The 14,952-nt window shown below is 42.5% G+C and overlaps 1 protein-coding gene across 2 annotated transcripts in view; it reads left to right on the forward strand.

Moving 5' to 3' along the window:
- The first annotated feature begins 6,398 nt into the window (after window positions 1–6,398).
- ANXA3 (annexin A3) overlaps window positions 6,399–14,952 on the forward strand; it is a 59,611-nt gene continuing 51,057 nt past the window's right edge. The window contains exons 1-2 of one of the 2 annotated variants that reach the window (XM_004430868.3): window positions 6,399–6,502; window positions 9,495–9,550. In XM_004430868.3, coding sequence (XP_004430925.1) covers window positions 9,536–9,550 — 15 coding nt within the window. In that variant the 5' untranslated portion in view covers window positions 6,399–6,502; window positions 9,495–9,535. The remainder of the gene's footprint in view (window positions 6,503–9,494; window positions 9,551–14,952) is intronic. The other variant, XM_087434479.1, reaches the window with a different exon arrangement.

The following is a 14,952-nucleotide window of genomic DNA, read 5'->3' on the forward strand; positions in this document are numbered from 1 at the left end:
GCGCACCGACGCTCTGCTTCTCCGGCCATGCTGAGGCCGCGTCCCACATACAGCAACTAGAAGGATGTGCAACTATGACATACAACTATCTACTGGGGCTTTGGGGGTAAAATAAATAAATAAAATCTTAAAAATAAATAAATAAAATAAAATGCACTGATTAGCAACCTTAATTCCATCTGCAACCATAATTCTCCATAACATAACATATTCACAGTTTCCGAGGATTAGGGTGGACATCTTTGGGGACCGTTATTCTGCCTACCCTATATGCCCATCATAATTTGGTACAGTGTTTTGAACCACAGAAGTCAGAATACCCAACCACCTGCCCCTCCCTGAAGCTGCACATAAACCAGCAATTGCAGATGGTCTCTTTTGTTGAATAATTTACTTCCAGAAATGGAAGAGATCCACTCAGTGCAGGTACCCATTTAGTCTATATTTCTTTCTTGTCTACTGAGCTGACAGGGTACATGAATAATGCCAGTTTCTGTTGTTAGAGAATGTGACTATAACTATGGAGCTTTTGAACTTGAAAGAGGGATGGCTTCACCTAGGGCACTGGCTAGTCCTTTCTCCTCCTCCTTATTCCTGAGAGGGTCCCTTGGGTCAACCTCTTGGCTTGATGTGTAAATTTATAAAGAGCACATTGTAGTGATTAAAATAAGCTTTGGAGGGCCGGCCCTGTGGCTTGGTGGTTAAGTGTGCGCGCTGCGATGCTGGCGGCCCGGGTTCGGATCCCGGGTGCGCATCGAGGCACCACTTCTCCGTTCATCCTGAGGCCGAGTCCCACATGCAGCAACTAGAAGGATGTGCAGCTACGACACACAACTATCCACTGGGGCTTTGGGGGGAAAAAATAAAATAAATAAAATCTTTAAAATAAGCTTTGGAGCCAAGTTGCCTGGGTTTGAATCTCAACTACATGATTTACAGGCTATGTGACCTTGGGCCAGGGTCTTATTCTGTACAGTTTATGTAACTCCTAAAAAATAATATATAGGGCCAGCCCTGTGGCTTGGCGGTTGGGTGCGCGGCTCCACTGCTGGCGGCCCGGGGGTTCGGATCCCGGGTGCGCACCGACGCACCGCTTCTCCGGCCATGCTGAGGCCGTGTCCCACATACAGCAACTAGAAGCACGTGCAACTGTGACATACAACTATCTACTGGGGCTTTGGGAGGAAAAAAAGGAGGAGGATTGGCAATAGATGTTAGAGCAGAGCTGGTCTTCCTCAGCAAAAAAAAGAGGAGGATTAGCATGGATGTTAGCTCAGGGCTGATCTTCCTCACGAAAAAAAATAAATAATAATATATAGTAGGACCTACCTTATCCAGTTGGGGTGAGAATTAAATAAGATGATGTTTGCAAAGTATTTAGAACAGTGCTGGGCATATAGTGGGTATTTAAAAAAAAGTTAGCTAATATTATTGATTATTTTGTGGTTCCAAACACCAAAATAATATTTGATGGTTTATTGAGTTTTTTTCCTAGGAAACTCTTATTTCCTTGCCTAACAGTCTCCTGGGATCCTGAGACCTTCAATGTTTCTACCAGTCTCCAGGCCTGAATGTTGAATGTAGGGGTTTCTCTAGTTGTCCTTTTCCATTTGACAAAGATTGGCCACGTTGCTAGCTCATAACTCTTCCCCAACACCTCTCTGCATACTGCTGAGATGGGTTAGGTTATTGTTCAGAACTATCATCTCCCCTCCCCACCCCCAGTGGGCAGAGTATACTTCTCCCTCCTCGGCCTTTGGGCTCAGTCACATTACTTGCTTTGGCCAATAGGATGTTAGCAGCCAGGAAGCAAGCAGTGGCTTGAGAGGTGCTCGTGCAGTTGAGTGTGTCTTCCTGTACTCTGACATCACCGGGAGAAGAGCTTCCTCCAGGGAGTTATTGCCCCTTTAGCCTGGGCCCCAGGATGGACATATGGAGCAGAGCCACCTCAGCCATCCTGCAAATCTGAGAGAGTAAATGACTTGTTTTAAGGCCTTGAGTTTTGGGGTAGTTTGTTATTTAACATTATGGTGGCAATAGCTAACTGATACATTTCCATCCTCTTAAAACTGTTCACAATATAGCCCCATTTAAAAACTCATCTGTGAAGGCAATTGTACTGAATGGGAGAAGACTTTTGCAAATCATGCATCTGATAAAGGGTTAATATATAAAATATATAAATAACTTACATAATTTAATATCAAAAGAACAAATAACCCGATTAAAAAATGGGCAGAGGACTTGAATAAATATTTTTCCAAAAAAGACATACAGATGGCCAAAAGGTACATGAAGAGATGCTCAACATCACTAATCATAGGGAAAAGCAAATCAAAACCACAATGAGATATCACCTCATACCTGTCAGAGCGGCTATTATCAAAAGGACAAAGAAATAACAAGTGTTGGAGAGGATGTGGAGAAAAGGGAACCCTCGTGCACTATTGGTGGAAATATAAATTGGTGCAGCCACTATGGAAAACAGTATGGAGGTTCCTCAGAAAATTAAAAATAGAACTACTATATGATCCAGCAATTCCACTTATAGGTATTTATCTGAAGAAAATGAAAACACTAATTCAAAGATATATATGCCCCTCTGTGTTCATTGCAGCACCATTTACAATAGTCAAGATATGGAAGCAACCTAAGTGTCCATCAATAGATAAATGATAAAGAAGATGTAGTGTGTATATATACACACACAATGGAATACTACTCAGCCATAAAAAAGAATGAAATCTTGCCGTTTGGAGCAACACAGAGGGACCTAGACAGTATTAAGCTAAATAAAATAAGTCAGACAGAGAAAGACAAATACCTGATAATTTCACTTATATGTGGAATCTAAAAAAAAAAAAATGAACAAACAAAACAGAACAGAAACAGACTCATAGATATAAGAAACAAACTGGTGGTTACCAGATGGGGGAGGGTTTGGGGGATGGTTGAAATAGGTGAAAGGGATTAAGAGGTACAAACTTCCAACTATAAGTAAGTCACAGGGATGTAATGTACAGCATAGGGAATACAGTCAATAAGATTGTAATAACTTTGTATGGTGACAGATGATAAATAGACTTATTATGGTGATCATTTCATAATGTATATAAATGTTGAATCACTATGATGTACACCTGAAACTAATAGGATATTGTATGTCAATTATACTTCAATAAAAAAATAAAATAATAACTAATCTTTGAAGTAACCTAATCTGCAAGCCTTCTCCTAGTAACCAATCACTCCCTATGCCAAACATTCAACTGTTTTCTCCCTGTTCGTTCCTTATTTTATTTTCAAATGGTAATTTCATCAACACACACCTGTGAACAAGAAGCTATGTACAATAATGTTCATTGCAGCATTATTCATAGTAGAAAAATATTGAAACAATGTAATGCTCATCAGCAGAAGAATGATGAGTAAACCATGATAGAGCCATAAAATGGAATATTATAAGGCAGTTAAAATGAATGAATGGGAATAGCTAGAGTTGAACAGAAAGATCCAGTGGCAGAATATACATTATGATACCATTTACTTAAAGTTTAAAAACTTGCTAAATAGTATTATATAATATTTATGGCTACATCAATATTTTGAAACAAATATAACAGCTTGCACAAGAATAATAACATTGAATTTATTGTTGGGTTATTTCTGGACAGAGAGGGAAGGAAACAGATCAGAAAGAGCACGAAAGTAACATCGATTGTATCAGTATATATTTTAAAATATCTTGAAAATGTTCTAAATAAATAGAGTATAATATTTAAGATTTGGTCAAGCTGGATGGTGAGAACAGAGGAAGTCAATATTATTTTAATATTATCATTTATTCTTGTTGGTATCTTTAAAGTTTTTTACAATTAAAAATTTTTTAATTGCAATGTTTTCAAGGAGAGACAGTGGGAGTTGTTGTAAGCTGCTTGCTATGCTCTGAATGTTTGTGTCCCCTCAAAATTCGCATATTGAAATCCTAACCTCCAAAGTGATGGTATTAGAAGGTAGGGCCTTTGGGAGGTGATTAGGTCATGAGGGCAGAGCCCTCATAAATGGGATTAGCACCCTTATGAAAGAGGCCCCAGAGAGCTCTCTTGCCCCTTGTATGTGAGGACACAGCGAAAAGACAACTGTCTACGAACCAGGAAGAGGACTCTCACCAGACATGCAATCTGCTGGCGCCTCGATCTTGGACTGCCGGCCTCCAGGACTGTGAGAAATAAATGTCTCTTTTTTATAGCCACTCAGTCTACGGTATGCTGTGACAGCAGCGGGAGCGGACTAGAATACTGCTCTTCCTGACGTTTCTGTGTCAGTTGGTCTCTAATTTAGCCTCTTGAACAAATCCTGGACTTTGCTCCACCCTTGAGCTGCACTTTTGGGAAAGACGCCTGTTCCATCCTGACCCGCATCCTTCGCTTTTGCCTGCAGGCCTTGGTTGCGGAGTCCTGCACTTTTGGCTGCATCTGGAGAACCCACTAAGGTGAAAGGGCAAGACCAAGGACTGAAATCTGACCTGGAACAGCCTATAACTGCCACAGTTCCCCCAATTCCACTTCTAATTAGTTCTCACTTTTGAACTCCAAATGGCAGAGACTCTACAGAGTCCCCCTACAGGATTTTAACTTCTCTCTTCTAATTCTTGTTTTTTAATGGAAACTGCAGAGCTATCTTTTCAGAAGATGGATCATATCACCATGTCAGTCTCCCTCAAACACTTTCATTAATTCCCAACTAGCTGCTAAATTATGCCCCAATACCTGAAGCATGTCCCTCGAGACTCAGCCCTGCCCAGAGGTGAGGTACGTAAGGGCTGAGGCCAGTGCTGACCGAGTCCCAGTTATGACACTTTTTGCTCATGTGGCCTCGGGTAAATCACGTAACCTTTCTAAGCTTCAGTTTCCTGTGCTGCAAATTCTGATAATAATAGCACCTTCTAGAGTTGCCTTCAAGATAAAAGAGGTGATGTAACCAAGCACTTGGTTCAATGCCTGATACTCAACAAATGGTAGTTTTTTTTCTTGTTTTTTTTTTAAGATTTTATTTATTCATTTTTTTCCCCCCAAAGCCCCAGCAGATAGTTGTATGTCATAGGTTCACATCCTTCTAGTTGCTGTACGTGGGACTCGGCCTCGCGCTGGACGGAGAAGTGGTGCCTTGGGGCGCGCCCGGGATCCAAACCCGGGCCGCCAGCATCAGAGCGCGCGCACTTAACCGCTAAGCCATGGAGCCGGCCCACAAATGGTAGTTTTTATTATTTTTTACTACATCGTTAAACAAACAATTTTTCATAATTCCCTCACTACAAGTTTTTGTTGTTAGTGCCCTGGAGTCGCTTCCAACATCTAGCCACCATCTATACTGCAGAGGGAACCTTGCCCCGTCTTTTTGCCCCATCCTCTCCTCTCCTGGGGCTGCTGCTATTCATAGAGTTTTCATGGCCAATTTTTTCCAAGTGGGTGGCCAGGTCCTTCTTCCTAGTCTGTCTTAGTCTGGAAGCTTCACTGAACCCTGTCCACCATGGGTGACCCTGCTGGTATTTGAAATCCCAGTGGCATAGCTTTCAGCGTCACAGCAACACCCAGCCACCACAGTATGACAACCGACAGACAGTGGTGTGGTTCCCTGACCAGGAAAGGAACCCAGCCTCAGTGTGAAAGCCCTGAATCTTAACCACTAGCACACCAGGGCAAGTAGGGCTTTAATTCTTAGCCTCCTTTGTTGGTTTTGTTGATCCAAATGCATAGAATGCCCTTCCACCTTATTATCTCTTGGAGTCTTTGGTTCTAACCCTCAGACTAGAGAGCCAATAAGCTTAGGAGAGGGACTTCAAAACTACCTGGGTTCAAAAATCTACTTCTGCCATTTTCTCCCCGTGTGACTTTGCTAAAGTTACCTAATCTCTCTGTGTCTCGGTTTCCTCATTTATAGAATTGGGAATAATAATAGTATCTACCTTATAGGGTTGTAGCAAGATTTAAATTAGCGTATCTCTGTAAAGAATTTAGAACAGGGCCAGGCACAAAGTAAATGCCAGATGAACGCTATGGACTGTTCTTCGTGCTCGGTGTGTGCCATCTGCACCAGGCCGGGAGCTTCTTGGGAGTGGGGACTGTATAATCTCTGAAGCCACAGTGCCTAGAACAAAACAAGCACGGCAATAAATCTGAAGAATTTAACGTAAGTGAAGGAGAAATGAAAAGAGAGAAAATAAGTTTCTATGAGGATGATGGGAGACGAGGCTGGGAAAGTTTCGAGACCCGGGAGGGAGGAAAGCCGGGGGCGCGGGTGTGCAGCACTGGAGCCCAGCGGCCAAGGGGCGCGGCTTCCCTTTCCCCGGCCTCCGGCTGCGATCAGGCGGCGTCAGGAGGCCGGAGGAGGGGCAGCAGGAAGGGGCGCGGTCGCCGGCCAGGCACCGGAGCACCAGCGTCCGGGGCGCGCACCCTCGCTCGGGCCTCTCCCGCACACGCGTTCCCCGCGGCCGCACTCTGGGGTAAGTTCGGCGCGCCTCGCCCACCCCCCCGAGCGCGGCTCAGTCCCCGGGCGGGGCCGGGCTGGCGCCCACACCGCACAACAACCCAGCTGTGCGGGTCAGGGCCCGAGGGACCTCAGCGGGCATAGAATCCACGTCCCCCATTTCAGGATCGAGGAAACTGAGGCCCAGGGGAGCTAAAGTGCCGTACCCTGGAAGAGTCGCCCAGCTATGGTTGGGGGGGGGGGCCGCTGGCTGACACCCAGCTCCCCAGGAGCCCCAGACCCTCCACTTTTCATCACAGCTAGCAGCGTAGGGATCCAGCTAGCCATCTCCGCCTCCTCAATCCTAAAGGTCTATGGACAGAAAAAGAGCAGGGAGTCGGAATGGTCCACTGGGTCCCTGGCGTCTCGGGATGGGCTGGCTCCGAGCTCGGTTCTAAGGACTTGGAACCCCACCCATCCTTGTGAGCACGTTCTCCTCCTCACATCGGCAATTAATTTTATTTCACTTAATTTTTTTTAGGCGGTAGAAGAATAGTGAATTTAAATATTGGGCGTTGGGAGTCCGAGAATTTTGCTTTTCCTTGAAAAGACTCACCTTTTTCTTTGATTGCAACAGAGTCCGATTCACTAGACGTGAATCATTCCCCTGGCGTTGAGTCAGCAGGGATCTGAGTACTTGATTGCAAATGATGACCATATGTAGGAAATTGTAGTTCCCACCGTGTCTGGCCGCACGTCCACTTGGGTGAGCAGTGTGGGATAGTCTGCGGAGAGACCGAAGAAAAGACCCCGAGACAGCCAAGGAGACACAGAGGTTTATTGGGAGTTACTTACAGGGAGGTCCAATGGCGGCCGGCTGGACAGCAGCGTGCACCCGCAACCGCGGGCGGGGAGGGGGTTGCTTATATAGGCAGGAGACACAAAGGCTATATGCTTGCCAAGAAGGGCTGTCCCTGGTACAACCAGCATTCCCAGGAACCGTAGTTCACGTGGAGGGGCTGTGTCCCTTTAAGATGTGATGATCTTTAAGTGAGATAAGGTAAGATCCGGGCTGGCCGGGCCCTGGATTGTTGCAAATCCCGGCAGCCGGGCGTCCTGCCCGAAAGGGAGCCAGAAGGACACATCGTTGCAATGGGCTTGTGGGCTTTTGCTGAGCAAGTAAGGCCCAGGCCCTACACACCGGATCTAGGAGTTTCTGGAGGCCCCTCTGGCTGCTGCCAGGAAGTTACACCTCTGGAGCTAAATTCTTTCCAGGAATTTGTGTTCTACACAGACAACAAGACTCTGTCCTAAGGGAGAGCTACATTTGCAACTTTTTAAAAATCAACATCATAAAAAACGTAACTCATTAAAACGTTATTCTATAAAGATATCGCCATCGGCTTTCATGAAGGCAGAAAACTTCAAACTGATGAGAAGGGAAATTCAAAGAGGTAAAGAAAACCAGAACCTCGTTCCCAGAGCCAAGTGGTTGTATAGAGAAATCTGTTGAGAAAAGGGATGCAGGAGGAAGGAAAGGAAAGGAATTAGTCCTTTCAGAAATGGATGTTTCAAGTTCTATTGTTAGGTCATTTGGCCTCCACTGTGGAGTAATTCTTTACTTCTTAAAAATTAAATCAGTAATAATTTACAAATTATACTGGATCAACACATAGTGCACATCAGCTTTGAAGATGTGTGGCCCAGGCGTTTGGGTAAGGCAGAAGCCTGGGGGTTAAATTCATACCTTTGGAGTATGGCTGCCTAGATTTGGGAGGCGGACACTCACTCGCTGTGTGACTGGAACATTATTGTACCTCTCTGTGCCCTAGCTTCTTCATGTGCAAAGTGGAGGTGTTATTAATGATACTTAGCTCCCTAGATTATCGTGACGCTTATGTTAAATCACTCATTCTATAAGTATTTTTTTTGTACCTTCTATTCTCCAGTGAACAAACATGATAAAAATCTCTAGTCTTGTAGAACTGACCTTCTAGTGTTTTTAATACTACCTGGCACATAATAAGAACTCAAGACACTAGCTGATATTATTATACGTATTATTACATTTAATGCCAGAGACAGACCTCTTCTCCTCTTTTTACAGAGGAGGAAACTGAGGCTCAGAGAAATTGTACCTAGCTTTAAAAGGCAAAACCAGAACTAGTGATACCTTGTATCCACTGTGTATATAGAGGGATGTAGTGTTAGACTCTAACTAGAGAGCCGACTGCCCCAGGCTAGGAGAGTCTGAGAAAATCAGGGCTAAATATTTCCAGGGGCTAACAGTGTAATTTCCTGTTGAACTTTGCTCTGGGGCTATCATTGAATTTTTAGAATATTTTGTTCCCAGGGTGGGTGGGAGCAACTTGCATTTCTAAATCAAACCTGGAGATATGCCAGCATGTTTGAATAATATCTGCTTATGGAAAGTGTGCCTAGTTCCCAGTCAGGGCTCCATCAAAGAATTGCACGTTTCACCTCTGGGCCCTACCAAGGACTGGACCATCTTCCTAAAGAAGAAGCGTGTCTGTGTATAACAGGCTGCAGGCTTGGAGCCTTGTAACATGTAAGCAGAGGTTTCACAGTCAAACGCAAGGAATCAAATTGAAGCCAGCTAAAATTTCTGTTAAGGAGTGGGGGCAATTTCCTGTGTTTTGTTGTTTGTTCCCTATGATGGTAGTCTGTTCTGGTTAAAAGAAGTCAGCAATCAGCATAGTTCTACTGGATTTTCAATGAGTCAAAAATTGGCTTTCCGGGAAACGTATTTGTAAGCCCCTTACCTACTGAGACCTTTTTCTTTCTTGTTTTGAGCCTGTCACAAGTCCAGCACAGTCCCTTGTATATTGCAGGTGCTCAGCAAATATTGTTTAGCAAACGGGGTACTAGAGGTTAGAAACACATCCTCTTCCTAGGACAGTTTCTCTTTGAATGTTGACTTCTGTTTTCTACATGAAAGATTAAGGGTTGGTCTGAGATTGTTGTGTTCTGAATCACAGATATTACCGTTTGGTAATTTCTTCTTTTAGTAGGTTAGTGTGATCTCAAGTCAAGGCAAAGGTGGAACACCATGGCATCTCTCTGGGTAAGTAAAAACCAAGCCTTCATACACAAGAACATATCTGAGTCAAATCAAAATACAGAAAATCAAAATAGCAAGAAAAAATTTTTCAAAATTGATAAAAAGGTCCATCAGAAAACATTAACATGCCAAAAAAGCTAGAGGATGTCTAAAAATAATAAAAAATAAAAATGTAAAGGTACATGATTAAAGTAATTTGTGATGACACCAAAGCATAGAGGGCAATAACAGAGAATAAATTTACTATATGATTTGGGAATTTTTTATATGATGAAGATGACATTTACTATCAGAGAAGAAAAGATGGCTTATTCAACAAATAATGTTAGGAAAACTTCTAGCCGTTTGAAAAAATTAAATCTGTATTCCTTCTCCCTTCTCACATTAAAATAAATTTCAGATGCATAAAATGCTGAAAGGAAAGAGATGGAATATGGGTGAATTTTAAAAATAATCTTGGGATGGGGAAGATGCTTACAACCATGACACAAACCAAAAGCCTAAAAGAAGAATATTGATCTACTTAACTACATATAAATTTATAATTCATGACAGCAAACAATACTATTAGTAGAGTCAGAAGACAACCCACAGGGGAAAATATTTACAGCACATCAGACAAAAGACCATTCCTTAACATACAAATAACTTGAATAAATCAATAAGAAAAATGAACTTGATGGAAAAATTTGCAAGGGACATGAATAGGACATGAGAAGAATTATAAATGTTCAATAAACTTATGAAAAGATGCCGCACCTCACTGAGAATTAAAGAAATGTAACTAACACAATGAGAAACCATTTTCTACTTAAGAAATTGATAAAGATGAAAAAAATGTAGTAAGACCAGTTTTGCAGAGGATGTGTGTCAGACAGGTGCTGTCATCCTCTGTTCATGGGAGAATAAACCTGGCACACTTTTGGATGGTATTTTGGCAATATCTATCAATGTTTAATGCCCACCCCCTTATACCCACTAATTCTACTTCTGGGTATTTAGCATACAGATATACTTGCATAAAAATATGGGCCTAAGGACATTCATTTGTATTAGTGAAAATATGCAGACGGCATAAAGGCCATCCGTGGGGTATAAAATTAATAAATAACCCATTTGTAACATAATCATTTTTATGTGATCATTAAAAAGAAAGAAGCTAGGGGCTGGCTCGATGGTGTAGTGGTTCAGTTGGCGCCATCCGCTTCGGCGGCCCGGGGTTTGAGGGTTCTGATCCTGAGTGGGGACCTACGCACCGCTTGTCAAGCCATGCTGTGGCAGGCATCCCACATATGAAATAGAGGAAGATGGGCACAGATGTTAGCTCAGAGCTAATCTTCCTGCCTCCCCAAAAAAAGAATGAGGATAAAGTGGATCAGCTCTATATATACTGACATAAGAAAATGTCCAAAGATATATTAATCAATGGAAAACTCAGGATACGGAATCATGTATACAGAGTGAGTCTGTTTAAAAAAAGAAACATATATATACGTAAAGACTGTGCTCTGATTTTTTTTTAACGAGGAACATATATTATATTGTATAAGTAAGGGGCAGGGAGGTGTAAAGAACAGCTTGTATGGAGATGTGACCAGCCCTTGGTATGGGTGGTGTCGGTAGGAGGTGGCTGTTTGTAAGGCTTTGGCCCCAAATTATTCCCTTACCGCTGGCCAGGAGGCTCTTCTCCCCTCTTTCCAGGTCTGAAATTCCTGCTGCCGTTATGGACATCTAGTAGTCAGATGAAAAAAAGCATCTCTCCAAAATGCTGGTGTTAAAAAAAAAATTAGTCTCCCTCTCGCCGTTGTCCATTAGTATATTGACATGGAGTTAGTTGGTCAGGCTTACATTCCTGAAGCACTGGGAGAGAGCCAAGTGAGTGTGAGAGAGGGTGTGTTAGTTTCCCATTGCCACCATAACCAATTACCACCAATTCAGCAGCTTAAAACAACACCCATTTATTAGCTCACAGTTCTATGTGTTAGAAGCCTGAAATGGGTCTCACGCCACTAAAATCAAGGAGTTGGCTGTGTTCCTTTCTGGAGACTTTGAGAAAAATCCACCTCTGAGCATATTTAGGTTGTTGGCAAAATTTGGTTCCTTGTGTTTGTGAGACTGAGTTCCTGGCTGGCCGTCAGCGGGGACTGTGCTTGTCTCCTAGAGGCCTCTGCCAGTCCTTGTGCGTGGCCGCTCACATCTCAAACGAGCAACAGTGCATCGAATCCTCCTCACGTTTGCTGTGTCTCTGGCTTTCCCTTCTGGGGCAGCTCTCTTCTGCCAACCTCTTCTTCCTTCAGCTGGAGACAGTGCTCTGCTTTTAAGTATGTACATGATTAGATTGGGCCCACCTACATAATTCAAGATAATTTCCCTTATTTTAAGATCTGGAATTACATCTGCAAAGTCCCTTTTGTCATGTGCCATAACACATTCACAGGGTCCAAGGGTTATCTATGGACGTTTACTTGGGAGCCATTGTTCTGGCTCGGAGTATGGCGCCATCAGGGGACCGTGGCTTTCGGCATTGGGCAGCAGGAAAGAAAGGACGGGAGCAGACCAGAAAGGGGAAGCTGTACTTGAGGGGAGGAGAGGCCTCGAGTGGAGAAAGACGCCCTAGCCAGAGAGGGGCTCCAACTGCCTCGTTCTTTCTTTTTTCTTTTCCTCCTCTTCTCAAATTAAAGAACTAACATGTAGGCATGAGATCTCTGAGTGCAAATATTAAACACAACTCAGAACTACTATGGAAAACAGTATGGCAGTTCCTCAAAAAATTAAGAATAGAGCTACCATATGATCCAGCTATTCCAGTGCTGGGTAAATACTCAAAAGAATTGAAAGCAGGATCTCGAAGAGATATTTGCACACCTGTGTTCATAGCAGTATTATTCACAATAGCCAAGACGTGGAAGGAACCCAAATGTCCATCTGCAGACAAATGGATAAACAAAATGTGGTCTCTATACACAATGGAATATTATTCAACCTTAAAAAGGAAGGAAATTCTGACATATATTACAACAAAGATGAACCTTAAGGACATTATGCTAAGTGAAATAAGCCAGTCATAAAAAGACAAAATACTATGTGATTCCATTTATATGAGGTATCTAAAGTAGTCAAGTTCATAGAGACAGAAAGTAGAATTGTATTTGCCAGGGGCAAAAAAAAGGGAGGGGAGAAAAGGAGATTTGTTGCTTAATATATAGAGTTTCAGTTCTGCAGGACGAAAAAGTTCTGCAGATCTGTTGCACAACAATGTGGATATTCTCACCACTACTTAACTGTACACTTAAAAATGGTTAATGTGGTAAATTTTGTGTTATGCCTTTTTTACCACGATTAAAAAAACCCTCAGATTTGTGTGAATATTCTTATCACTAAGTTTTATCTGTTTTCTTTTTCCCTCTTATGCACAAAAGCACCTACACACCCAAACACAAATGAGCAATCAAATCCATGCTTTTCTACAAAACTGTACATCAGTTTGTGGTTGCCAGTGTGTGGTGAGTTTACTGAGTGATAAGAGAGAAGACTTGAGTTGCAGTACATTACCCTTGAAGATGAGAGAAAAGCTGGTTTCCTAGGTCGGTATGTTCTAGGGAGGAAGGAGTGTTGCAACCTCGCTACAGTGCATTGCTATTTCTTTTGTTTGGACATTTTGAATATTTCTGTTCAGGCAGGTGTTCTATACTTACCCCCAGGAAAAGGGCCTGATATCTTATCAGTTTGTACTCTTTGGACTCAGGGTCCCTTGTCGTATGTTGCCTTTCAGGTCCATAGCAAGCTCTCAGGCAACCCACAAATCAGGATGTCTTGGAACATGACTTTTTATTGAGGTACCAATGCAGTATTTTTCCGTAGTGCCTTCTACAATGCTGGCTTTCTCATGCAGATATTCTGAGCTCTTTCCTCCTTGGTCAACTCCTAACTTACTTTTACAGAATAATAATAAATGCAATTACTATTTGTTTGAACCCTCAAATTAGTGTTTTTATTATGCTACTAAAATTTTTCTAAATTAACTCATAATCATTGTAATCATCAGGAACTGTTATAACATCCTGACTTGCTGTACATTCTCCCTTCCCCACTCCAAACTCTAATTTGCAAAATGAGGAAGGGGAACATAAAGCCACTCTGGAACCAAGGGATAAAAGAAGTTTCATAAAAATATAACTTCACATAAATAGGATGTCTACTAACTTTGTCTTGAAGGGGTTCATCCAAAGGCTAGTTGAACAATGAAAGCAGCAAGTACCTTAGTGCAGGGGGCTCTGGTGGGAACAGAATGAAGACAGGCTAGCCGCAATGCCAGCGCTCCTTTTCATGACTCTCTAATTGGTTAAAAAGCAGGCTCTTGAATATGACCTTGAGCTAAGTACTTAGTCTCTTGCTACCTCAGTTACCTCATCTGTAAAATGGGTATAATAATAGTACCTACATCATTAGTGCTTGTAAGCATTAAACCACTTCATGTAAAAAGCATGTAGTTAGCACTCAGTAAATGTTAGTTGTAATCATTATCATTTCAGTATATTAATTTTTTTCTAAAAATATATTCCTTGCTAATTAATATCCCTGCAACTGTTTTAGTAAAGGACCTTCTGCCTGTTTCCTGGGCCTGATTTTATTACAAATCAACAGCATCCCCTTCCCATTGGAATGATTTTCTCTGAGCCATCTGAAACAGATGGATTTCCCCCTAATTGATTCTATCTGACCACTCTTATTTTCAATATTTTCCTGAATATATATGTATATGACTTTATTTTTTTAGAGAAATTTTAGGTTCACAGCAAAATTGAGGGGAAGGTAGAGGGATTTCCCACATAGTCCCTGACCCCACACATGCACAGCCTCCCCAGTTATCAACATCCCCTGCCAGAGTGGTACATTTGTTGCAATGAAGAACCTATATGGACACATCATTACCATCCCAGGTCCACAGTTTACATTACAGTTCACTCTGGGTGTTGTACAGTCTATGGGTTGGGATATTTATATATATTTAAAAACATGTAATCTCTGTTCCCACTCCAAGTGAGTATACTGCAATATAATTCTCCACAGGTTTAAGGGCTCAGCCCTCACTTCGGACACCAGCTGCAAGTCTCAGAGCCACCTGCTCTTCTGACCAATGGGCTATAAATTTAGGGGTTTCTGTGACCCTCTCAGGTGCAGTAATTCTCTAGAACAACCTACAGAATTCACTGAAAGTGCTGTATTTATGATTACAGTTTTGTTATAAAGCCTACACATAGAGAAAGGTCTGGAAGGGCCCTGGACACAGAACTTCCATGCCCTCTCTACTCATGGAGTCAGGGTGTGTCACCCTCCCTGCACATCAGTGTGTTCGGCAGCCAGGGAGCTCCTCCGAGCCTCAGTGTCCAGAGCTTTTACTGGGG

Source organism: Ceratotherium simum, chromosome 8, assembly GCF_057802395.1.
Source record: "Ceratotherium simum simum isolate JZ-2026a chromosome 8, ASM5780239v1, whole genome shotgun sequence".
In the NCBI taxonomy this organism is placed as follows: domain Eukaryota; kingdom Metazoa; phylum Chordata; class Mammalia; order Perissodactyla; family Rhinocerotidae; genus Ceratotherium; species Ceratotherium simum.